This window comes from Microtus oregoni, unplaced genomic scaffold (genome assembly GCF_018167655.1).
Source record: "Microtus oregoni isolate MIOR12 unplaced genomic scaffold, Mior012 000073F_ref0000255, whole genome shotgun sequence".
Classification (NCBI taxonomy): Eukaryota; Metazoa; Chordata; class Mammalia; order Rodentia; family Cricetidae; genus Microtus; species Microtus oregoni.
This window is the reverse complement of record NW_024543986.1, coordinates 7,549,774-7,577,728: the sequence shown is the minus strand read 5'-3', so window position 1 is coordinate 7,577,728 and position 27,955 is coordinate 7,549,774. Positions and strand designations below refer to the sequence as shown.

At 38.1% G+C, this 27,955-nt stretch overlaps 1 protein-coding gene across 1 annotated transcript in view; it reads right to left on the bottom strand.

Moving 5' to 3' along the window:
* Nucleotides 1-380: 380 nt before the first annotated feature.
* LOC121441155 (LHFPL tetraspan subfamily member 1 protein-like) overlaps nt 381-27,955 on the bottom strand; it is a 38,537-nt gene continuing 10,962 nt past the window's right edge. The window contains exons 2-3 of the mRNA XM_041642285.1: nt 26,213-26,311; nt 381-562 (exon numbers count right to left, since the gene is read on the bottom strand). Of these exons, the coding sequence (XP_041498219.1) occupies nt 381-562; nt 26,213-26,311 (281 nt within the window). The remainder of the gene's footprint in view (nt 563-26,212; nt 26,312-27,955) is intronic.

The following is a 27,955-nucleotide window of genomic DNA, read 5'->3' as shown; positions in this document are numbered from 1 at the left end:
GTATCTCTGAGTAAAACTGCTCCTGAAATCTCTCTGAGGTTTAAAGTTAATGGGAAGTGTTACAGAACTCTGAGGGGTTTCTCACTTATATAGTTAACCTCCAAGTGAGAATCGTATTTTGTATAAAGGTCTCAATGGGACTTGGGTGGTCAGTGGAAACTCTGTTCAGTGAGTATTTGAGAGCATCATTGTGCCTGATGAAATGTATAAATAGGTAAGGACTTAGAGCTTTATGGGGATGTGAAAATGAATGAGAAGTGGTTACAAAGCATGCAAGCACTAGGCTACACTACCAGTAGGTGGCTGCCTTAGCATAGTACCTCTTTTCAAGGCTTGTTTCCCTCCCATTCCCACCCTCTTCAGATGATCTTCGTCAAGGCTTAAGGTTTGAGGCAGTGATCAAGCTCCATGGTGTAAGAATTGGTATTCCTCATGATACTCTCCACCAACATGACTGGCTTGGGATTTCTTCCAGCAAAACAAGAGAGCCAGGTACAGATCAACATGGCTGCAGCAGCTCCACCCCCAGCACAGTAATAGGCCCAGCCAAGTCTACAGGTTCCTGTGGAAAGAGGGATAGAGGTATAAATGTTGATTTGTCTTTTTCTATATCCTTTTTGCAATAAACTGTAAACATAACCTTTAAAAGTATATTTAAATTAAAATATAATTATGCTAAAGAGATTTGCATTGGTACGGATTTTGGTTTATTGATACAAATTTAAGGTCAATTTTGTTATGCTATGTATTTCTGATCTTGATTAAGGTATTGTATTTGTCCAGCTCATTTATAAATGTAATATATAATTAGAAACTATAGGTTAGTAGATAATCGTCTATAATAGTCAGGCTTGTAGTCATGTTAGTTAGATTTTCTACATGTACAGAGATATATTTCAGATGGATAGGCATTCTTCAGACTTTTCAAAGACTACAGAATACAGCATTTAAAATGTTTAAGAATTTATGACTTTTAATGACAATGAGACACATCTGTTCCTGGCTGCACCAATCTACTTCAAGAGGAAGATGGGCATCGAAACGGCTCCTTATGGGGATCGTTAGTCATTTGGGCATGAAACTGTGCATGCCTGGACTGCTTGATGACAGGATATGCAGGACCCACAGAAAAATGACTGCTTAACTTGCCTAAAAATGATATGGTCCTTTGGGATTCCTGCTTCATGAAAGAGTCTGCTAGACATTCTGCAGGACACAGAAAAAAATTATTAAAAACTGCCAATATAGGTGGAACTGTCTTTATAATTTCCTGCTTCATGGAAAAGTCTGCTGGATACTATGGCCCTGTAGGCTGAAGATAGATGCCCCCAATGTTAGAGAAGAACTTAGGGTCGCTGTCCAGGCAATAAGATGTCTCTGTCAATTTAAGAGATTTGGAAGTTGCTTACAATGCACTTTCTATTTACTTAAGTAATATTATATCCTTCTGGAGTCTTTGATGGAGTTGAAGAATTTATAGTTATAGTTTTCTTTAGTTATAATAAAAGATAAACTATATATAACTGTAATTCTTGTTTGATAACTGTTTTATGTAATTTTACTATGTTAAAGTTACAACTTTCCTTTTCTTTTTAAACAGAAAAAAGAGGTGCTGTGGGATTTCCCCCTGTATGCTGTGATTACCATTAATGAATAAATAAACTGCTTTGGACCTATAGCAGGGCAGAACTTAGCTAGACAGGGAAAACTAAACTGAATGTTGGGAGAAAGAAGGGCAGAGTCTGACAGAAGCCATGTAGCCCTGCTGGAGCACAGCCACGTGGCGATACACAGATTTATAGAAATGGGTTAAATTAATATGTAAGAGTTATCCAGTAAGAAGCTAGAGCTAATAGACCGAGCAGTGATTTAAGTAATATAGTTTTCTATGTGGTTATTTTAGGTATGAGCTGCCAAGCAGCTGGGAATAAAGCAAGTGGCCTCCTACAACATAATTATATAATTTTCCTCCATTACCTATTACCTTTCCTATCTCCCAAGCTCTACTTCTGTCTTCCCTAGCTTCTACCCATGTGTGTGTACATGTGTGTGTGTGTGTGTGTGTACGTGCACATGTACGTGCGTGCACATGCACGTGCATGTATGTGTGTCTGTGTACATGATTTCAGGGCTGACCACTTGAAATTGAATAACAAACTAGGGGATTCCTCCATGGGAGAAGACTATTTCTCCTCTACCCTCAACACCCCTTAGTTCTCTGTAGGTCTTTATCTACGAGTGGGGCCCCATGAGTTTTTCTCCTTATAAAAGTATATTCTTGACACATCTTCTTTGAGATGTGATGGTTAAAGTAAGGAAAGAAAAAAGATATGAAAGCTAAGTTTTCTCTTTCCTCCTTCCCTCCTTTTTGTTTGCTGGTCCATGTTTTAGCAAGACCTTATAAAACCATATTTTCTATTAGAGTAGGAACCGGGGAATGGTGCAGGTGGTGACACTGCAGCAATAATAATTGCAATGATGACAGGAGAAAGCTAGTAAAATATCCAACAGTATACTAAGTTCTTTACACATAGACCTCATTGATCATCACAGCAACCTCCTGACCCAGATACTCTTGTTATCTTATAAATGATGTGACAGACATGGTACATGCTATGAACACTTATACAGCTAGAAAGCGGTAGAGTTGGACTACAGACCATGCTTAAAGATGTTTCACAAGCACTTCATTTTTAACCAAAGAGATATATTACTGTACATCTGCTTCTCCAAAAGATCCTTGTCCTGAATCAACAGGAGCTGAGACTGCTGAAATCAAGTCCCTTACTTCTTAATATACTATATGTCTCTATTTTAACCTGACCTCTCAGTACTTATTAGAAAGTATACATTGTAATCAAAGTTAAGTTTTAAATGGAGTAGCTTCCATTTGAAAGGTAAGAAAAAAGTGCCATGTGCTTAAACACCTCCTTCCATTTTATAAAAGTAGGTCAACTTTTTTTGACAGATCTATGCTTTTAGTAAAAATCCTTCAGGAAATATTAACTCCCAGAGAAAGAGCTATTATTTAATGAGTTATTAGAATGACGAACTGCTAAAATGAAGTGTTTGAGCTGGTAGAATTCTGGAAATGGTGATAGGTGCCTAACTATACAAATTTGGTCCTGACAAGAGAAATAGGCAGTGATCTTTCTCTATACGACAGTCTTGCAGAAGGCTAATTGTCATCAAAGATACCAGTAGTAATGTTTATAAAAAACTTTTATTTTCAAATCTCCTACATTTGAACAAATACCAATTAGTTTTTTTCACATGGTACTCAGTAAATCTTAAATTTCACATCAAAATTGCTGATGTGTCATGGAAAGATTCAGATGGGTTCAAGTTATGATGCTTTGCTTTTCCATTTTTTGCCTTTTAGTTTATACCAAATGTCCCACCTCAGTAGTCTATACAATACTAAGTCATTGCTTGTACTGGCTAGTTTTGTGCCAACTTTACACAAACTAGACTCATCATAGAGGAAGAAGACTCAACTGAAGAAATGCCTCCATGAGATTCCGTTATAATGCTTTTTCTCAATTGTCGATCAATGGCAGATGACCCAGCCTATGGTGTATGGTGCTACCTCTGGGCTGCTGGTCCTGGGTTCTATAAGAAAGCAGGCTGAGCAAGCCATGGAGAGCAATCCAGTAAGCTTCACTTCTCCATGGCTTCTGCATCAACTCCTGCTCCATGTTCCAGCCCTGTTTGAGTTTCTGTCCTGAATTCCTTCTATGATGAACAGAGGTATAGAAATATAAGCCTAATAAACCCTTTCTTCCCCAAATTGCTTTTTGGTCACGGTGTTCCATTACCACAAAAGAAACCCTAACTAAGAGAGCACTCACGTTATCTCTCCTGAGAAAAATAGTACCTTCTATCCTCTTGTTCACTGATTCATATCTTACACAGAATACTGTTCAGAACTTGGTACCTACTGGAAACAAGTCATCCCAACCAATAAAGATCCAGGAATCCATCTGAGCATCTCATATATGGCTACAGCTGTTGGAGAAAATATTGGGAAGAAACTTTACGTTCCACATAGTTTGTAATCTGACAGTTCCTCCCTTCACAGTAAGGGGACTTTGATACATTTTTGTTGATGATTTCAGTGTTTTTGAACATAGTGGATATAATTTCACTATGTCAGATTTACTCTGGCAGTATTTTGAATCTTGGTGTACTTTCACTTTCACACATCAACGCAAAACACTCTCATCTAAATTTTCAACCGAGTTTGAAAACCCAAAGTAATAATCTATTGGTGTCTTGAATGTCCCCATGGCCCTTTTACTATAAAACATATGCATATTATGGTTCCTCTGCCTAAAATGCTTCCTTCTTGTGAATCTGTATGTATACATACACTTCCCATCACAATCCCTGTATATCAGTGTTCTATGATTCATATGATCTCATTAATTACTTCTAGGATTTTCTTCCTGAACTACCTAAGTCAAATTCTCTCACAAGAGGATGTCAAACTACCACCATTCCTTTCTTTTGTCCTTGAATAACCACTTCCTTATCTCCTATCCTGACTTGTGCCCGAATGTCAGTCATTCCAAGGAGTACTATTTTGCCAATAGACATAGGCAACGGAAAGTAAACAGAAGTTTCTCTGTCCCACTCAGTCTTATAGCTGTTTCTAAATAATCACTTGGGGGCTAATACTATTAATGCTTGACCAAAAGCTCAGGCATATTACCAGCTACCACCTACACTTAAATTAACCAATATTTATATCAATATTTATATTTTTGCCATGTGTCTCGTGGCTTGTTACCTCATCTTCTACACTCCCGGCTTGTTTGGTGACTGGCTAGTCAGTATCTCTCTCGACTCTGCTCCCCCTCATCTGAGTTCTCAGTTTGATTGTTCGCCTAACCTTATCCTGTCTGGCTATTGATCAAAGAGCTTTTATTATTAATCAATGAGAGGAATACTTATTCACCATGTACAGAAAGATTATCTGTTAGCAATGGAACTTTTCCTAAACTCCTGTGGACCAAGGCAAAATAATAATGAAAATTAGGTTACCAATGCTATCAGAGAGAAGAGAGAGAATTTTTAAACACTTTTTAAATTGCTATTTTAAATTATCTTTTGTTTCTCTTTAGCTTACATCAGAATCCTGGGACTTAGTGTCTTAAGGAGGGTGTTTGCGAGAGGAAATTCAGAATGCATTATGGTGGTTTGAATGTCATGGCCACCATATGCTCATATATTTTAATGCTTTGTCTATAGGTGGTAGAACTGTTTGGGAATGATTGGGATGCAAATATTTACATGCAAAATAATTGTTTTTATTATATTTTCATACATACATATCATTATGCTTTGTTCCAATTTGTACACATACCCCATTACCTTCCCCAATGCTCCCTGTCTTGATAGGACATAGTTTTAATAGAGATGACTCCTTAGATAAAAGAATGCATCTAATTCCAAAGTGGTTTCAACATGATAAAAAAAATGGTATAGTGTGGGTAGAGTATATGGCAGTCTATTTTGAAGTAATTCACAAATATTTCTATATTATTTCTTACCTTAGTTTTCCATAGTTATGAGAGGGTAGCTTTTCCCAATTCGTCTATACATTCTAAACAAATGCTTGAGAAATTACATTAAAAATGGAGTTGGAAACCTTATTCAGCAATCATTATATTACATAAATTATTCTAACCATTTTACAGACTGGAATATACGGCTTAGAAATAAACAAAACGCTTAGGAATTGTCCTAGATTCCTAAGGCAGAGGCAGGAATTTAAACTAAATCTCTAACCCCCAGTCTCATATGTTACCTCTTATGACTTGATCAGTTCTAAAGAGGAAACCCTGGAATCAACTTGCAAAATACTCCTAGTGAACCTCTCTTCTTGCTTCACCAATTAAAACATGCTAACATTGCAGAATAGGCACGAGCCATTGCTGAGATGGAGCCATCCTGAGGTATACCCTTTGCTAAGCAACTTCGTGCCCCTCAGCTTTGCCTTATCTAGCATAGAAAGGGCATCACACTTCCATTTCTTCTTTCTTCTACCAGGTCATCCCCTCATTAGAGCAGCAGGAATAATTTATTAGGTAAATGCACTCTGGGACCAGAAAAAGATTTGTTGCTTTAGATGAAAAGAATATATGCATAGCATGACCTTACCCCGAAGCCCTAATCAGGAAGCAAACAGCCAGTGTGAACAGCTCCACCAGGTAAAGGGATGTCAATAAAGACCTAAGTAAGCCTTTCAAAGGGAAGAAGCAGTTACCACTGTGTGAGAAGCCAATGTGCCCCTGAAGCCATCCCAAGTGCATTCTGAATTTCCTCTCGCAAACACCCTCCTTAAGACACTAAGTCCCAGGATTCTGATGTAAGCTAAAGAGAAACAAAAGACGTAGAGCTTTCATCCCATACCCTACTCACAGCCCTGCATGGTTTCTACTTGAGGGAACAGAGGAGCTGTAAATCTGGTATTACCAAAAGAAAACAAGCAATATATATATATATATATATATAGAAATATTATTCCACTTTAATAATCACTACCAATCACTCCAGCTAGTGCTTGGACAATGATAGAAGAGTCTGACATGGAAAGATGAAGAAACAGGGAGCAATAGCAATGTGATGCCACTCTTCACTTCTAACTACTTCTAAGGAAGTCCACCAGACTGTCATCAACTCCTCAACATCAGATGTAATGACTGTTGGTACTCAGAGTCTGTTCACAAATATTTACCTAATAGCAACTATGCATCAACTTTTTAAAGACATGATCTCTCTTCGTTGCCCATACTGGATCCAAACCCTTTATGTAGACCAGGCTTGCCTCTAACTTGCAATTCTCATAGGAATACACTATCAGCCCTAGATAGAACCCAATATTTGGAGTACTGCAATTTCACTTGATTCTCACAGCTATCATATTTATCTTTGTTCAAGTGAGTTTCAGGAAGGCAAATGACTTGACCAATATAAAACCTTCAGAGGCATGGTGTTAAGGCCAGAGCTGATTTAAAATTCCACAGATGCCTTCCATTTATATCAAGAGAAAAAAAGTTAGGCAATACAAATTACTATTATCTAAATTTTTAGGAAGGAACAATCAATCATGTCACGTTTTGGGGCCCCAGTACCACACCCCTTGTGTTGTGGTGTGTGTCTGTCTGTTTCTCTCTCTCTCTCTCTCTCTCTCTCTCTCTCTCTCTCTCTCTCTCTCTCTCTGTGTGTGTGTGTGTGTGTGTGTGTGTGTGCGCGCGTGCGTGCGTGCGTGTGCAAACACAAAAGTGAGAGTTGATGCCAGAAGTCAACATAGATGTCTTCCTCAATCATTTGCCATGGAACCTGGAATTCATCAGTTTGGAAAGATCTAGAGATCCTTCTGTTTCTATCTGCTCCATCTAGTGGGAAGTAAGCACTTTAGGCACAGAAAGCAAAGTTACATGAGTCAAAACAATATGTGTTTAGAAGTATTTTTACCACTCAGACATAAGGTAAAATTTCAAATAATATTCAGTTATAGATTAAACAGGACTGGGTGTTTGTGGTCCCCATGTTATGGTGCTATTTTGAAGAATGTGATATCTTTCAGAGGTCTGCCTGGCCAAATTACCATTAATGGCAGGATTTTGAAGGCTCTCACACCTAGTTCCTGCTTGTTCTGCCTGATTTCTAGTCTTGGACAGTTTAATAGTTGGCATAGGCATAGCAACTGTACTTTCCCAACATGAGGGACCAAATCTGTGAGCCAAAATAGACATCTATTCCCTTAACTTGTTTCTGTCTTGTATCTTGGTTACATCAAGGCAAAGTAACTAGTATGATAAGGTAAATCTACATTAGAAGAGAAGATAGCTCTTATCCTTTCTCACAAATAGTGTGAAACAATGGACTATTTTGTTGTCAGTGGTGGTGGTGGTGGTGGGTTTTTTTTAACCAAGTGGTGTGGGAAGTCCTTCTGTATATGTATTGTTTTCATTGGTTAATGAATAAAGAAGCTGTTTTGGCCAACGGCTTAGCAGAATAATGATAGGCAGGGAAAAATAAACCGAATGCTGAAAACTAAACTGAATGCTGGGAGAAAGAAGGCAGAGTCAGGGAGATGCCATGGAGCTGCCAGAGGGAAAGACGTGAGGTGTCAGCTGGAGCCTTGCTGGTAGGCCACATCCTTGTGGTAAAATATAAAATAATAGAAATGCTTTAACCAATAAGACACTAGAGCTAATAGGCCTAGCAGTGATTTAAATGATATAGTTTTTGTGTGATTATATCGGGAGTCTGGGTGACCAGGAAATGAACAAGCAGCCTTCCAACAGCAACCAAGGGATGATTTGAAAGAACAAGATTTGTCAATGATATTTTATATTTATATTTCAGGGTGAACAATTTTTTTGTTTAGAGTGGGAATGTTTAGAGAGTGGATATTCTAATAATTGTACCTCTCTGGCTTCTGTCTATTAGTTGTACAGAATAACTTTTGACTTACCCTACTCCAGTTTCAAAATCAAATATATCTGTATAGATTTACATATATTTGTACATACATGTACAGAAATATATTTACATATATATCTGTAAATATACATTTGTATACACACATATATTTACAGTTATAAGTAGGGGAGAAGAGTGTTGCTTTCCATTGAGATCCATTATGTTAAAAGCATAGTTTGGGAACCTTAAACTTCTATGGAAAGGATTTAAGTGTCTGGTGACTTCAGAAGAGAATAACTACTAACCTACACAGTCAAGCATGCTGTACACACATATCTAACAATACACAAATCCATTTTCTATGACAAAAAATGGTCTAACCAAAATATTGTTATCAAGTCTGAAGAACCTTTACCTAGGCAAATAGCAGATGTTTACTATTTAAGTTTTCTTCAAAATGTATCTTGATATCTCAGGAGTTAGCCCAACAAGATATGTTCTCAGTTCTGAATGGCTATGCGTCACTCCTTCTTGACTTAGGAAGTAACTGCGCAAAAAGGAAGCCTGGGAAACCTCAAGTAAAGAAATTTCTAAAGGTATTTAGGGAAAAATACCAATTTCCTTGGAGCTTGGAGACTGTAGAGTTAGGAAAATACCTCTTAAATTCACAGGTGTAAACTCTCCATTAAGACGGGGAAATGAAATTAAGAAGCTCCCCAAAGGTGGAACTCCGGAACCAGATCTGTTCTTAAAATCTCTTGAGAAGCAGTACTGTTCCTTGTAAGTTCCAGTAAGAACATTTAAAATTCCTTGTCCTTAAATCAAATGTGCTGCTTCTGAACCTCTGTTCTAAACTTGTTCCAGGGCCTCTATCCTCAGAAGCAACTCTAGTGAGTCGGCATCACACCTAGAGATTTCCCGCACATCCGTACATGGGTGTCTGTGAAGAGGAAGCTTGGGTGACAGGATAGGGGAAGAGAATCGACTCTTATTGCAAATTAGCTTTATGCAAAATTTCTGGATGAGCACTAAGTCTGTTCCTTTCTGTGTGCTCCTGCATCAGTTCTAACACCCTTTCTGAGTCATTCTATTCCAGTCTTGAATTTGCTGTGACAGAATCCCTCATAAAAGTTATTAAATCATCACTCAGCAATGGGCCTGACATTTAAATCAAGACATGTTGCTTTTATTCCAAGTCGCAAATCAATTTGAATTGGAGTTTGTGACTGTTTCCTTTGATTCAGCATTAAGTTGTTTCTGTCTACTGTGAATGGATGGGAGGGAGGCAGTGAGTGCCACTTAAACTGGTCATCCTCTGTAAAGCACAAGTCCTATGCTCTTTAGGAGAATGATGCCTGACAGTAGCCACAGAATTGTGATGAGCCCCTCAGAGAAGTTAGCCCCAATCTAATGCTTGTATTATGGATTAGCAGTGGATATTGTGGGTTAGTGGTGGGTACTGTGGATTAGCATTAGGTACTGTGAATTAGCAGTGGGAACTGTAGATTAGCAAGGTACTTTGGATTAACTGTAGGTACTATAGATTACCAGTGGGTACTGCGGACTAGTAGTGGGTGCTGTGGATTAGCAGTGGGTACTGTAGATTAGCAGTGAGTACTGTGGAGTAGAAGTGGGTATTGTGGATTAGTGGTGTGGGCATCAGACTTTGTAATAAGAACAAGGCAGAGTCTGAGAAAAAGTCTACACCTTTAAAGGGCCAAATTCAGAATGTCAATTTAGTATGAAAAATAATTCTCTAGAACTTGCTCAAAGAAAAATGTCTTTAGAGGGAGAAAGGAAGTATGATGATGGTTACAGACATACAAATTGATCAAGGTAAGTCTGTCTTTTGAGTTCTCTGTGTCTTCTCTTGAAGAAAATTATCTGATGCTATTTCAAGTCTCTGGAAGTCTGGAGGAATAGCTGCAGAAGCAGGAATGTTGCAGGTACATATTAACTAAATTGTACAAACTACTAGGGCTACGAGGTATACAAAACTTTCAGCTGGATAAAAGTTTGACTAGATTTAAGTGTTACTAAGAGTCAAGCTCTGAGCATGACTACTATAGGAAAAACCATGATGGTGCCCAAACATTAGAGGTAAGGTATCCCAGGTATCAGTGGGCAGAAGGATAAGATTGTAATGGAGATTGGAGCTCCAGAATAGGACAAGAAGGCATAAAGCTGTGGGAAGAATGTGAATAATTTAGGAATGTACAGAGCAATCTGTTTCTCTACAGAGGAAATCTATCTTGGTGTGGTGGCGCATACCTTTAATCCTAGGAGTAGGGTAACAGAAGTAGACAGATCTCTCTGAGTTGGAGGCCAACCTGGTCTACATTGAGAGTTCCGGGATAGCCAATGTTACAGAGTAAGACATTCTCTCAAAAATAGAAATGAAATAAAACAAAACAAAAAAGACGAAATCCAAACTGTAAGGATTCTTGACATTAGAAGAATGAGGAAATGGTTCAGGTAGAATGCTGAGAACAAAATTGACGTCTTTTTCCCATTTAGTATGTGCAAAAGACTGGAAATGGAAGAGGCTGTGTTTTAGCTTGAGATGAACAAGAAAGAGGAAGAAAGTATAGAGTAAAAACAAATTACATATCTGCTTTACCCTCATTTCCACTATAAAGAAGAGAGACAGATAAATAGAATTTTGTTTGTCAGCCAACTCAGGTAGCTTTACAGTGTCCCCCATGTCAAACTGGGTTGTTGATATTGATCCCAAGAAGATGCTCCCTACAAAAAGATACCTATACATCCCATGGGAATCAATGAAGTAGAAGGTGAGGAGAAGAACTTGAAAGGGATCAAAGCCTAGGAAGAGACTAAAGAGGGCAGTTGAGGCAAGCAGAAGAGTGTTAGAACACCATCCATGACATGGTACAAAGAAGGGAGAACTGAGCTCTACACCAGACCTCTTCCTAATGACTACATTATTTCTCCAAAGCCAGTTCAGTTAAGGAAAGCTAACTGCTCTTCCCATCACTGTGGCTCACCTAAATTTATGACGCTTGGTCACAACCTCTCTTCCAAGCTGCTATTGGTGCATAACATGAGAATGAGAAAGACAAAGACTTACCATTTTCTAGTTTGCTATACTTTTGCCACAATTGTCTGACTCCTTTTTAATTAATTTATTTATTAGATTAAAATCACCAATTTAAAGCTTATGATGGAGAGGATGGGGAGTAAGGAGAACACTCATCCATTGCTGATGGAAATGCAAACCTGTAGAACCACTTTGGAAATCAGTATTGTGGTTTCACAGAAAATTGGGAATCAACCTACCTCAGAATCCAGAAATAGCACTTTTAGGCATATACCCAAAAGATGCTTAATCATACTACAAAAGCATTTGTTCAACTATGTTCTTAGCAGCATTATTTGTAATAGCCAGAACCTGGGAACAAAATAGATGCTCCTCAACTGAAGAATAGATATAGAAAATGTGGCACATTTACACATTAGAGTACTACTCAGTGGTAAAAAACAATGACATCTTGAATTTTGCATGCAAATGAATGGAATTAAAAAACACTATCCTGAGTGAGGTAACCCAGACCCAAAAAGATATATATATATGGTATGTACTCATTCATAAGTGAATACTAGATATAAACAAAGGACACTGAGTCTATAGTTCATGATTTTAGAGAAGCTAAGTAATGAGGTGAACCCAAACAAAAACATATCTAAATCCACCTAGAAATTGGAAACAGACAAGATCACCTAACTCTTAAGGCAACAGAAGCTGTGGGGTTTTGGAAGAAGACAGTGGTCTCATTTGTCTTATGATGGCTATAGATTTTAGACTTTCAGGGCTTCTATAGGAAGCAACATAAGGAGATTTGTCAATGGAACAAAAGGTAAATGAACAGAGAACTTTCTGTACTAGGTTTGAGCAGAGACAGATCTTCAAAGAGAAAGCAAAGTCAATGAATTCAAGAACAATTGCCAAACATATTACCTCTCCACCACAGCCCCCAGTAAAAAGACAGCCAAGCCTATGAAAACATCTCTTTACTCACACTCCAAGCTGGCTATTTATGTCACCAACAGCCCAGATTGGAGGCCCAGAACCCAGTGAATATTCCAGAATTCTGCCAAGCTCTCTTGGCAGAGGGGGGAAAATGCAGAAAATTTCAGTTGTTTAGGTGAGCACATTATTGCTGATAGTACTAACTTTAACCCAATCAGATCGGCTAAAGATGAAGGCATTCTAGGCTCACAAACTCATCTTGATCCAACCCAGTGCTCTGAATGGGAGAAAAGACCAGACCTGTGACATTTGCAAAAATGTCAAATCTTCATGAAGAAAGAAATGTCCTTGTTTGTCTGATTTTTCTCTCTCAGACACACATTTCAGCCCAGCAAATTGATTCCTAATGAAATCTCCCTTGCCAACCTGCATTTCCTTTTATTTGATTTCCTATATAGTTATCATTCTTAGCAGTCTTTGCTTATCTTTTTCTTCAGAGGGGAGAAGCCTGCCTCAGATCAATTATCACTGTGTTTCTCTGTCTTTCTTCAGACTGACCCCCCCATCCCTTCAAAATTGCCCATATCATCATGTTGCCCTTTGTACATCCCATTAATTATACCTAGAGCAGCTTCTTACAATAGCTTTGGACATCCTCCCTAAGGAGAGAAGTCAAAAACTAGCTAAGCAAATATTGGACTGCATTCATTCAGCATGAGCTCTCTAGGACACTTGGCTTCTATTGGTCCCTCTCCTCTCATATCTGCTCAATAGCCCTCTGCTTGCAACCTCTTGAACTTTCTTAGCATAAGCCAGTAACTGAAACAGAAGTTGTTAATATCTGTCAAATACTTCCACATGCCAGGCACTGTAGTAAGTTCTTTGAACAAGTTGCTCTCTCATAGGTAAGGTCAAAACCAGGAAGTGGCATGAGGAAATGGTCTAGTAATTTGGCAAGTGCTATGATGCAGTCATACAAGGATGCAGACAGGCAAGCGTATCCAGTTCAAAGGGGAAAAGACTTTCAAGTGAATTAAGAATTTAGTCATATCAGAAAGGGAAAAGTGACATTCTTAGGGAACAAAGTGAGAACTGCAAAATTATAACAGTGGGAAGGACCCGGTGTTTTTAGGCTAGCTAGGCAAGAGTGGAAATCCTGAGTGTGGTCCATGCAGGACTTGTTGTGGAGTCTAGACTCCATCCTGAAAGTAATGTGGAAGACACAATCAGTAAAGAAGAAGCGTGACATTAGATTTGCATCTCATAAATATCACTTGACCCAAAGAGTGAGAGAAATCAAGGAAATTGTTTGCAGGATATTTAGGAATCTAAAGGCATGGAAGAAAAAGAGGAAGATGAAGAAAGAGGAGGGGGGAAAGAAAGAGAGGTCTCCAGTAAGCCAAGTGAGAGTAGATATTAAGACAAGGAAGACACGATTCTAGAGTTCCCTTTGTGTGCTTTTAGCATGGCCACATTTGTTGCTGCTAATGTCATACATTTGGATTAACATCATCATCCGTTATTAGTTCTATGCCTGCATGGTTTGTCTCCCCAAACAAATTACAAGCTCTTTGGTCTCTGCATTTTATAGTGATTTATTCAATATTTTATATATATAGTGAACATGCAAGATATAAGGAAGTATTACCTCTATTTTGACACATCTTTAAATACTAAGAATGCTAAAGGGCCAGAGCCAGAAATTAGAACTATCACAGGAATCAGGAATGAGTGAATGCTTATTCAAGCAATTTCCTGGGACTTATCCTGGAAAAGCCAGCTTTAAGCAATATATATATATATATATATATATATATATATATATATACACATACATATATGTTTGTGGAGACAGCGTTTCTCTGTGTAGCTTTGGAGCCTGTCCTGGAGCTCACTCTATCAACCAGGCTGGCTGGCCTTGAACTCACAGAGATCTGCCTCCCGAGTGCTGGGATTAAAGGCATGCACCACCACTGCCTGACAGCACTGGCTGTTTTTATCCAGTCTTTATCACCTAACAGAAATGTGTCAATCAGCCCCCAAAGAAGTGAAGAAGTAAACTATGCCCCCTGCAATGCTGAAGCACGCATGGGCAGTCTGTTTATATTGGGTTTCATGGTCTGAGTTGATGAGAATGACTGACCAGGTATCTTCCTCAAAGAACAGGTTCCACTGAGATACGAACACTGGATTGAGAGTTTAGAGCATTAACCATGACACTACAGGATCTGGTGCCTATCAGTCCCAAACCCCTCAGTCATAACACATTCCTCAACTTATACCATCCAATGTGAGTACAGTGCTTCCTAATTGACAATGTATCTTTTCCTCCCACTATTCCAGTCAATCTTGTTTCCTGAGTTTTATCCATTCACTAAGTCATAGCTATTGGCAGGAATATTATTCCCCAAGAAGGAATTAACAGAGAGATGAAGTGGCTCTCAAAGTCCCCGACTTAGTCAGGAGGTATAGCGACTGAGATTATGCAGTTTTGGAACTGGAGAGTCAGTGTGGTTCAAGGAGAACCACCAGCATGGCAGTTATAGGGAACTGCATTTGAAAGCATGCCCTGCCCCTTCCAAACTGGATGGCCACGGGCAAGTCATCTAGCCTTTCCGAGCTTCTCTTTCTCATGGGGAAAACAGAAGTGGCATTATTTGCTTTACAGCACAACTGAGGGGATAACTATGATGGCACATTAAAAAAAAAAACTCTAAAACAAAAATAACATTTAGTGCAGAGCCTAGCATGAGTAGTTTGCAGCTCCTCTCTCTCAGTCACAGTCCCTCCAAATACTTGAGACAACATCAAGATGTGATGGAGGAGGGTCATCTTTCTATCTGTTGTTTCATTGGTTAAGTAATAAAGAAACTGCTTGGCCTCTGATAGGACAGAAAATTAGGTAGGCGGAGTAGACAGAACAGAATGCTGGGAGAAAGAAGCTGAGTCAGTGAGTCACCATGATTCTCCCACCCGACACAGCCGCAGGTTAAGATCTTTCCTGGTAAGCCTGTATGGGATACACAGATTATTAGAAATGGGTTAGATCAATATGCAAGAGCTAGCCAAAAAGAGGCTGGAACTAATGGGCCAGGCAGTGTTTAAAAGAATACAGTTTCCGTGTAATTATTTCAGGGCATAAGAGTGGATATCTCTCGTTTGTTAAATAATATTAATTCCCTTTTCAGATCTTTGATGGAGTTGAAGATTATATAATTGTAGTTACTCTCTACATTATTTAGACTCCTTGAGATAGAATGTTTAGCAAAACTTTTGTTATATGTTTCTTGCTCAATATTGATTGTTATATTTATTATTTGTTACTATTGTATATAGTTGTATTTGGTTTAGTTCTGTCTTATTTAGACAAAAAGGGGAGATGTAGGGGAAACTCTGCCCAATGGGGGCGTGTTCGCCTCAGGCTAATGTTTACATATAATTCTGGCGGCATGAGCTCAGCTGCTCTCTTTTTTTTATCTCCTGCTCATTGCTGTTTCCCTGGTGTTGTAAGCTATTCCTTCATTAAAATTTGCTGTTTCATATTAAGCTAGCCTGGTTATTATGCCGACTACAAAGATGCAGACGTCCAGGCTCCTTTACAGATTCCTTGAACCTGTATCATTGGGGAAGAATCCGAGGATTCTTAGGTCCAGCTCACTGGGCCTGATGTAGGGTGTATCATTAGCCCATGAAAGAAAACGTTAAAAGGAATCCATTTTATTTAGAATTTACCCTATTTTGGTGCTGTGCTAGGGGCTTTCACTTGAGAGATAAATTTTTATCTTTCTCACCAATTCTTACAATTCACTTAGATGAGGTTTCATGACAGTTGCACAGGAAACTACATGACATAACCCTAACATATCCTTTTGCCCCTGTAACTGTCACCTCATCAGGGAATTGCTCCGAGGAGTGTGGTAGTGTTTGCTTTTCTTCTTTGCAAGCCGTTTCACTTTGATAATCAACCTTGTGGGTTAGTCTGACCTATAACAAAAATAATCTTAGTCCTCCCTGTGCCCATTTTCCTTTGCAAGGAGTGGGCTCTGCACTGAACTTCATTTGTACATTATCTCACTCCATCCTCCTGTCAGCGTCCTATGACTGGGTGCTGCCGTGTTAACATCTACTCTTAAAAATAGAGTCTGAGGTTCTGCTTTTAAACAAAGGCTGAAGATAGAGTTTCATCCTACAGTAGAATGGAAAAGACTAGGACACAATAAAGGTGAAAGAGGAAGGGGAAATTGGCATTGAAGCTTACAGAAGCAACTCCAGGGCAGGAAATGGAAGCAAAGAAATTGTGAGTCACAATCTGCAAAGTGAAGCGCTGTTGTGCTAAACAAAGTGAATTTGCCTTGCTTTACTGCCATCGTGTGGTTGTATGATGTATAACAACCATTTCATAGACCTGTGCCTAGGAGGCCCTCAGAAAAGACAACAGGAAATAAGAACAAGCAGAGGATCTGCCCTTCAGGCATTTGTGAGTGCCTTCTCTTCCTCTGGAGTTGCAGAACTGGAACTGGAACAAGCAGTTAATTCAGGGCTGAACACCGTTTCTCAGGCAGACTATTTCAGGAAGGAGAAAACTGCTTATAAGCACCTTTGTTACTTTTCCTAGTCAGAACAAAAATAGCCTCATGTTCCCTGGGATGCGTAGGGTGTCGTTGCTTTAAATGTCTCATTATGTTGAATCTAGAAGATGATCAGTGAGATCTAACAGATCAGCTTTCTAATTCTCACCCCTCACTCACAAACATAGTGTTTCAAAACTTCTCTGCCCAATTTTCTGATGCAGAACCATTTCTGAAGGTAATTGATATCTCTCATTGTCTATAGGAAAATAGGCTTAAAGAAAAGAAATGGGTCATCCATGGCACAGAGAATAAGATGAGGGTACAGCCATTGCACTATGTAAAAGTTTGTTAGGCACCAGAGATAAGCAGTTAAATGAAGTTGTTCCCTCACCCATTGATTTCCCCTGCCTCCTCCAGCATAGCCCAGTTTCTCCCCAATGGAGACACATCCCTGTGGTCGTTAGTGCAGACAGCAATGCGATTTTCAGCAATGTCTGAGCCTCATATTTTCAAGGACTGTCAACTTCCAGCTAATGCTACCCCAAAGGATAATGGCTCCAGGCAATGCCCTTGGCTAAATCCATCTCTCTCACAGGCAACTACCGGCAGTGTCCTTGAAGTATCCGTGCTTATAAGAGGATTATCCTAAATACATATTTTTGCTGTATGGTTTGATGTATATGACATGAGATTTTGATCTTTCTGTAATAAAATAATTACTTGTCAAACAAATGAACACATTCATCTCCCGCTATATATAGTTTTATGTATGCTAAAATCACTTGAAAATCTATTTTTCTCTTGGAGAACAAAAAAGACAATCATGGAATTAATTGTGATTAATGGAAAGCAAATCCCAAGAGGGAGCTGAATAGGCATATAACGCCTTTGATTTTCTGAAGGCAGAGAAACGTTCAGACCCACAGCCAGGCTTTGTTACTGGAGCTGGTAGCATAGTTATCTACCCTTCTAGTTCAGGGCTCTCTGTATAAAAACAGGGAAATCAGGTCTCAGACAGGGATGTACCCTATCAAGCTTAGGAAAATTGCAAGCAGCATAAGCAGGTAGGCTGGTGAGGCTGATTTCTCCCACACTCTGCTGCCCCACTGTGGACATGAAGATGGTTGCTAAGTTGCCTGATTGTGCTCTGGTGAGCACAAGACAAAAACTGTCCACACAAAAGGAAACTGACAGAAAGGAAAGGTTAGCAGGAAATACCTGGAAACTGAACTCACAAAAAAAATCTCCATAAAAGGCTTTGAACTGACAAGAATGAACGGAAATTTTGAGAGAGCAAAGGAAATGAATCCCAGAAAAGGAAATTCAAGGAATGTAAGAAACACATATGTGGCCTTTGGTTAGCCTCTATGACAAGCTTTTGCCAAGTTGGATAGGTCCTTCCTTGCTTTCCTCCTTTCCGAAAACCAAGTCTGGGCCATCCCATCCAAAGGGACTCTGTGACAACTGGATCAACTGTCCACTAATGTTATACTAATGCAACACTGTGCTTTGTATGTAACTATTACTTTCTCCTATCATCTCGATAATCTCACGAGGATATACTACTACCAACCTCCATTAAGGGAGATACTGAGAGATTAAGGAGTGTGGCCAGATCTGCATCTAGTAAGTTGCAGGACTCACATTGGAACACCAGTCTTGTACTCTTAACCTGTGCATTTATTCTTCATGCTATATAGGTCACAGATTCTAAAACTGTTGGTCATCATCCTATGGGGTCATATAACAAATTATAGGAGGGAAATGAAAACTTAATAACAGCAACTTGTTTTTGAATTCACAATGCACACAAATTAATTCAAAATCAAACATTCAATGAATCCAAGATGTTTCTGGCATCACTTTGCCCAAGCTGCATTGTGCAACTTCACTGCAGTCATGGTTCTGAATTTAAAACATGGTACATTTAGCCTGTCCATGACCTCACCTCACACCATGTGATGGCACTAAGCACAGCCTGAAACATGGGCTCGGATTTAGTACTGTAGCTTGTTATAAACTGCAGGGAGTTTATTATATAAGCAATGTTTCCTGATGATGCAAAAACTGTGGTTTAATTAAGCAAAACAGAATCTTTTAATGTTTTCTGACCTATTTAATATGTTCTTTAGCATGTAACCATCAAAGTAGTATATCTATGGATTATATTGTGTTAGTAAAGTTTGATTTTAAAAACTGCTGCTTTGTGCTTGGGATCTACAGATGTCGAAGCCAAATGAGGTCCCAGCACTGAGAACAGAACTGGAAATGAGGCCCCATCCCTAATCAAGAAGCTATTTAATTGACAGTTTCTCACAATGGAAAAAAAGTTTTCTCCAATGGCATCACAGAGGGTATACAAACCACACTTAAGGCCAGGTTGCCTGCCCAGCCAACACAAAAGAAACTCAGTGGTATGTATCTTTAGAGACGTTTTGTCTCATAATGTTTTGTTTGGGCATTTTTTTAAGCATAGCCATCTTTTGTTTATCTATTATAGTTTGCAATTTTGCCTTCTTAAGGAATCTGTGTGAGTGCATATGTGTCTCTATATGTGTATGTGCTACTCTAACTTTTTCCCTGCTTGTTTGCTTTGTTTTCTTTATGGTTTGCTTAGTCCTTTTGTATTTGTCTGTTTGCTATCTGAAGAGAGAGAGAAAGAAAACATTGGGATCTACAGATGTCGAAGCCCAAGCTGCATTGTGCAACTTCACTGCAGTCATGGTTCTGAATTTAAAACATGGTACATTTAGCCTGTCCATGACCTCACCTCACACCATGTGATGGCACTAAGCACAGCCTGAAACATGGGCTCGGATTTAGTACTGTAGCTTGTTATAAACTGCAGGGAGTTTATTATATAAGCAATGTTTCCTGATGATGCAAAAACTGTGGTTTAATTAAGCAAAACAGAATCTTTTAATGTTTTCTGACCTAAACAGAATGGGATGGGATGATGACAAGAATAGTCTTGGATGAGATAAGGAAGGAAACACCATGTTCAGAATATACTGTTTGAAAAAAAAATTTTTTTTTTCAAATAAATGTTTTCTGACCTAAACAGAACAGGGTGGGATGATGACAAGAATAGTCTTGGATGAGATAAGGAAGGAAACACCATGTTCAGAATATACTGTTTGAAAAAAAAAATTTAAATAAAAATTTTGAAAAATATGTTTTAAGTAAAAATTTGATATAGCAAGAAAATAAAGATATAAGCTACTACTTGAGTTGCTTAATTGAATTTCAGAAAAAGGCAGTGTATTTGACTTGGTGTTAGAACAGAATTCCCAACAGCTTTTAACATGGCCCTGAACACACTTTGCTATTTTGTGCTACATATTTATGTGGAGTTGTACTCCAAGCATTTATAATTATGAAACTAAAATACCAATCAAATGAAAACTGTGGAAGATGCTATAAGTCCTTTCATATTTAATATTCAACTAAAACTTATTTTTTATGTAAAAGCAAACACATCCTTTCATTAGTGTGCAAATTTGTTTCATCTGTAATAAATGGTAAAAATCATATATCAAGGTTGTTTTAAAATAAATTTATTTATTATTTATCATCAGTAATTTGACTTATATATCTACTTTTATATCTGAATACTTGGGGTTGTATGAAAGTTTCTTCAGTGAAATGGTTCATAAGTAAAAAATTTAAGAAGTCCTATATATAATTGTTTTTTCTGAAAACTAAAGCATGATATATTAGGGTATTTTGTCATTACTGTGGACAAATACCTGAAAGAAAGTACTACAGAAGAAGAAAGAAGTTTTTGGGCTCATGGTTTAGTGAGCATAGTCGCTCGGGGCAGGGAAGGCATGGCAGCAGGCAACTTGCTCACAGCTAGGACACAGAAAAAAGAATGCTGGTATTATTTACTAATGCTAGCTTACTCTTTTCTTCTTTTTCTTCTAATTCTGGCCAGGATCCCAGTCTGTGGCACTGTTCTACTACATTCAGAGTGAGTTTTCCTCCCTCAGTTTAACTTCTCTGAAACACCCCACAGATGTGCACAGATGTGTCTCCTAGGTGATTCTAAATTCCGTCAAGTTGGTAATAAGTGTTAACTACCACACATGAGAATACTTTCATTTTAAAATTGGCATCAGTGTAATGATAATGATGACATCACACAGCAAATATTGACAGATTACTACATGCCAAACACTGTACTGAGTGTATTTCATAATTGACTTTATATAACCTTCACAAAACCTATATAATAATGAGCTTATGATTATTGAAAAATTTGCCCCATGTCACATATTTGTCCATTTTTATTGTGGAAAACAGAAACAAAAACAGTCACTTAAAAAATATATTTCTTTTTTATGTGTTTGGTTGTTTTGACTCCATGCATGCCTATTTACCATATGTGTGCCTGGTACCCATGAAGGCCAAAAGAAGGCATTTGGATCCTCTGAAACTGGAGTCATGGATTGTTGTGAGCAACCATGCAGGTACTAGGAATTGAACCTGGGTCCTATGGTGATGGAGGAGGACATCTGTCTATGTGTTACTTTCATTGGTTAATAAAGAAACTGCCTTGGCTTTTTGATAGGAGAGCAGCTTAGATAGGCAGAGTAGACCTAACAGAATGCTGGGAAAAAGGGAAGTGAATCAGTCGCCATGATTCTCCTACCAGAGATGGACGTAGGCTAGAATCTTTCCTGGTAAGCCGCAATCTCGTGGTGCTACACAGATTATTAGAAATGGGTTAGTCAAGATGTGAGAGTTACCCAAGAAGAGGGTAAATATAATGGGCCAGGCAGTATTTAAAAGAATACAATTTGTGTGTTATTATTTGGGGGGTAAGCTAGCTGGGATCTGGGCGGCAACGCAGCCCGCAGCTCTCACTATACTGTGGAAGAGCAGTCAATACTCTTCACCGTGGGGCCATTAGTCTAGCCACTTCCAGCCTCCAAAATTAACATTGTTAACTTTAACCAATCAATATTCATCCATCTTCCTCATAGTTCTGGTCTGTTCCTTGCTTCCTACTGCTTTTGGTGTCAATTCAAGCCAAGATGAAGAATAACTGGAGAGGGCAGATAAATAGATTATTTTAGCATTAGAGTTTTAGACATTCTTCTTTGTGAGATCAATTCCATAAGCTCCATTTAATGGTAAGAGTACAATTAGCAGCAAACCACTTTCCTTGGTTTTCATTTAATTGATAAAATAATGATAGAGAAAGAAATTGTACTTGACAAAGTTGTTGTTTGGAGCTTTTACTTGCCTTCCCTCTTATTAATGAATGAATAATTTCCTCAACTTCCAGATACTGGATCACCATTGAACAGGATGACAGGGAACAATCAGGGAGCTAGTTTCAAGTCGTTAGTCACTTAAAACCTCATCTGCTTTTACTATGACTCAATAGCTGCAACAATTGATCTGGAAGGTGGATTCCACCTTGTGCTTCAGTGCAAATTCAGCTATTGTTTGTTGATTTTGTGCTTTAAATATTTGATTTTTTTCCTTTTTAATGAAGAAAAGAAGAAAGAGATAGTTTCCTAAACCGTTTGATCAAAGACATTGATGAGAAAGAGTCAGTAGAGTGGGTTTAGTGCAGACACTGTAGACTATTGGAACATCAAGGGTATTGGTAGAATAGGAAACATTCCAAGATAAAATCTTAGAAGCAGGAAAAGCAGTAGGCAGAACTCAAATGTAAATGACGAGGTTTGACACTCCCTTTGCATTGTGTGACACTTTTGTATTTTGTTTAGTTTGATTGATTTTTGAGACATGTCTACCTCTGTAACTCAGGATTACCTGAAATTCAGTCTTCCTGTTCCTTCTACCTAAGTACTGGAAATGTATGTACATACCACTATACCTAGCTAGCAATAGCACACTTTCGTCTTTGGGGGCTGTCCTTGTACAACACTTCTCTAATCATTTATCAGAGCCACCCTTACATTCATCCACTTTATCACTTTTTTTTTTAGGAAAGAAGACTGAGACAAGGAAGGCATAAGTAGATATTCCAAAAGATCAGAGTAAGTTCCAGAAAGACTGTGTTTGTATAAAATTAGATAGAGCAGAACAGTTGGGCAGTGGTGGTGCATGCCTTTAATCCCAGTACTTGGGAGACAGAGGCAGGTGGATTTCTGCGAGTTCGAGGTATGCCTGGTTGACAAGAGCTAATTCCTGGACAGGCTCCAAGGCAATACAAAAACCCTATATCGAAAAACCAAAAAAAAAAAAATGTGTGGAACATAAAAATTTATATGTGTCTTTTTTATGAAATTTATCAGTATAATTTGGGCAGGAATCCCATCCACTGGGTGTTTGAAAGTTTCCAGTAAATATCCATTCCACTGGTACTCTCTTCCAACAACCTTTGGTTGTTTATTTTTCTTTGGTTATACTAAAAGATTGACATGAGACTGAGTTTGAAAGTAGGTTTGGAGAGACATGAGGCAGAACTGGGTACTTTCCATATTTTACATAACTATTGATAAAAACAATAAATTCTCAAGTGTTTCAATATATGTCTTCAGCAGTGTACAGGAAAAATGGCCATCATAGTGTGGATAGGACAGTGCATTAGCAAATAAACTCTAGTCAGTCTTCTGCCTTTACATTCCCGAATAACTTTATGTAGTGATATATTATATGTATTTTAATAAATAAATCCTTCCAGGTCAGACATGCTGAATCTTTCCCGGTAAGACTGGTGCTATACAGATTACTAAATATGGGCTAGGCAACGTAAGTCACCACCTCGTGGTGCTACACACATTAATAGAAATGGGCCAAGCAGTGTTTATATGAATACAGTTTGTGTGTTGTTATTTCAGGTAAAGCTAGCCCGTGACTGGGAGCCGGGAGACAGGAACGCAGCCTGCAGCTCTTTACAACATTTTTCTGTTTCTCTACAATGTCTTGACACATTCAGACACTAATATTTTTCAAAGTTGAATATTTTGTCTTTATACATTGTCCAGTAATGAGAGATTGCTATAATAACACAAGATAGTCTAAGACACAGGCTGATAATCCTTTCCTAGCAGATTGATATAAAGGTTGGTTATGTGCATAGTGAATGCCACACAGGAGTTTGTATTTGCTAATTTTATGTGTTGAGAATTTCCAAGACTTCAACTTAACCTTTCTTTTTACTCATTTCCATAGCTAAACAGATCTTGTAAAAGTAACTTCAACTGTTTGTAAATCTCACCTTCACAACGTGATAGTCATTATTAACACAATCATTTATCCTAATAACTATATCATATATATGCTAAGAACTCCCAGTTTCTAGACTTGAGACTGGATTCCTCAGTGAGACTCAGACCACATGCTTGACATTAGCATTTAAGCTACACAGAGACATCTCATCTCACAAACAACTGAACTGTGTTTCCTGTTTTCCTCCTCCCATTTCAAGCACAGCTGTTTCTCCTCTTGTCTTCCTACTTCTTGTCTTCTCTTACCCTCATCAAACATAATACCTTCTACAATCCATTGAGCATTTTAAAATACACATCTGTCCCTCACTATTTACTGGAGATTGGGTCTAGCAACCCACACAAAATTTGAAAAAAATGCAAGTCCCTGATATAAAATGGCATTGTAGTTGCATAAGAATTATAAATTCATTGTATATTTCAGTAATTTCTATGGTATTTATTTAATAGAATGTGAGTTTTTGTAAACAGTTTGCTATACTGCATTATTTACAGACAAGTGACCAAAAATGTGCATTTGTAGTACAAGTACAATGTGTATCAAATTTAATTTTCCATAGTTGGTTGAATCAAAAAATATAAAGGCTAACCCAAGGTTGCAATGGACAACTGTGGTTTTTTTTCATTAAAATATTTGGGCTGATGAGGGAGGGGGACTTGATCGGGGGAGGGGGAGGGAAATGGGAGGCGATGGCAGGGAGGAGGCAGAAATCTTTAATAAATAAATTTTAAAAAAATTAAGTTAACTGTCAAAAAAAAGAAAAGGCATTGGGAGATATAATTAGGACAGAATATGTAAAACAACTGTTTAAGTGTCCTTTCCTTTTATTATTATTTATTTAATATTTAATCTAATAGTTTTCACTGTGACCCTTTCTAATGTCAATATACTTTGTACTTAATCTTCTTATCCACTGTCTTCCTCTGACCCCTATCGGCTCTGTGAGTACTCCGTCTCCCTGCCAGTCATTCTGTTCCTGGTTTCATGTTACAGTCCATTATCTTTTCTTTCACTTTTCTCATCCCTTATAGACCTCCTCTTCTCCTCTCAAAATCCTCTCTTTTTTTGTTTTCTGTTCTATTCAAACAGACGTAGCAACACCTAAATTTAAATCTAAGCTCTGCATAAGGGAGAAATATATGATATGTGTCTTTGTAAGTTTGACTTAATTCACTTAGTATAATTATTTCCAGTTCCAGCCATTTTCCTGAAAATGTCAAAATTTTGTTCTATTTTCATGGCTGAAAAGCTCCGTTGTGTTTCCATGCCACATTTTCTTGTTTTTTTTAAAAATCATTTTGATCTACATATTCATTTTGTACATAATCTTCATTGTTTATTCTTATGGTGAAGAAAATTAGGCTGATTCTATTTTTTCTCTTTTACGAATAGTACAGCAACAAACATATATGAACTTCAATTAAATCATGATTCTGTTAGCTAAAAGTTATATGCCCATGGGCAAGTTAAAACCACCTTTTACCTATTTCCTCTCCATTGTCTTCCTAGGTTATAATATAATGCACAAAATAAAATAAATTCTCAAAAGCATCTCAATCGTTATCAACATTGCTTTTATTCTCCTCTACCCACACAAAGGTAAACTAGAAAAGAGTTTAAACCCTGGGAATCATTGTCTCATTGTCTGTCTCATTCTTTTAAATTCCTCCTCAGGTAAATGATAAAAAAATAACACATATCAAAAATTAATCTGCATGCCAAATAATTTAAATTTCTTTATAGTTAGTTTCTCTACACTGGCCAAAAGACCCTGATGAAATGCATCAATCACATATAGAGAGAACTAAAGAAACAGAATTTTAAATCCAAAGCTTATAAATTTAAAAGGATAAAGGAACCCAGACAAACCTATTGCCTCCTACAAGTTTACAAGATGACAGATATAGGCAAGGGTAATTTAGTCACAGAGGACTCTCCAAGACATTAACGTTTGAAGCTACTTTTCCCATAAACCATCACTACCATTCTGGCCATACTACCTAACCTAACTGAAATTGATTGGAGACATTCCCACATGTTTGCATTACCTCCGGACTGTTCCATCCTAAAGGATATAATGCACAGCCTGAGCTTATCAGCAGCCCTGGAAAGAAAAGCACACACACAAGTAATAAAATAGAGCAGTTTTTGATCATCCTAGCAACTTTCCTGGACTGCTTCACATTAAATTCTGCCTCCTCTATTCAAGCCTGACACTTATCTCTAAAATACAATATTTCTATTATATTGTAAATTCAATTACAGTGTCATAGATAGATAGAAAGATAGATAGATAGATAGATAGATAGATAGATAGATAGATAGATAAGTAGACAACTCATAAAGACAGAATGAAGTTAAGATAGGTCAATAACATACTTACAGCCACTTTTTCTTTCTTGGTCACAGACAGTCTCACTATGAGGCCTATTCTGACATCAAACTCTCTGTGAAACTACTGAACTACAGACTTCATACATGTTGAGGATACTTTGCATGGTAAACAGGATATTATACTCCTTCTTCTTCAAAATATTATTTCAACCAAATTCCGAGTCTTCATTGACTTCTAACAATTTCTTTGACCTGTCATGATTAACTTTGACTGTCACCATGGTGGGATTGATATTAACCTAAGAGACACACCCCTGGGCATGTCTGTCTGTGTGACCCTTTTTCTAGGGAGGTTTGACTGGGATGGAAAGAACTAGTCTGGATGTAGGTCATACCATTAATTCCGTGCCTTAGTGTTCTAGTCTGAAAAAAAGACAAGAAAGTATGTGCAGCAGCATTCATCTCCCTCTGCTTCCTGACTGCAGATACCACGTGACCTCATGCTCTAGCCGCCACTTCTAGGGAACCTTTCGGTGCCACAACGTCTAATTGAAAGCCAAGTGAACTTCCTTAAAGTTTCATAAGGTATTTCTTCCCAGAAACACCAAATGGAACTAGTAAAGCCCCATTCACTTATCTCCATTGGCTTAGGCCTCTTGGTCATGATCGGGGAACACTGTGGCACTTTAATAAAAACCTTACTCTTCAAACCACAGCTATTTGTCTGGGTTTACTTGCCACCATAGTGTCCTAGGAGTTCCTGACTCATTTTTACAACCCGCGACCCTACCAGGCCTTTAGATACAGTAATTTAGAACAAACATTGGTACCTGACACTAAACGAAACCAAATTCATTGACTATCTAGTAATGAGTGCCATCATAGCCAGACCTCAGGAAATCAACAGCACTAGATTTTGACTTATGAAACTTTTAAATAATGTATAGTGGCATGTAATGGTAATCTAGGTACTTTCAGAACCTAAGGTAGGAGAATTATGCTACAGGCTGGGTTGCTTGGCATGTGCAAAGGATTAGTCAAGATTATGTAGAGCCTGTACTGACATGAAAAGAAAGGACAAACAGGCAACAAAACAAAACAAAGCATGGAACTGCTGGCATAATTCACAGAGAGCACCAGCATTGAAAAAAAAAGTTGAGGAGGTAGATCCAAGTCTCTATAACGCTAAAGCTACAGTTTAGAATTGAAATCTGAGAAAGTAGGCAAAGCAATTGGTGGAGCAAGTAACAAGGTAGAATAGTGACATGAATCAGACACATCATGAGATAAATCCCTTTCTGCTGATGGCATTTAAAACATAGAAAGCAGAAGCTGCTTCTTTTTGTTAAGTGTCTGGTCCTGATTTCCTAATATAGATGTATTTTCCTTTTTCCCTGAGAAGACTCAAGTGAAT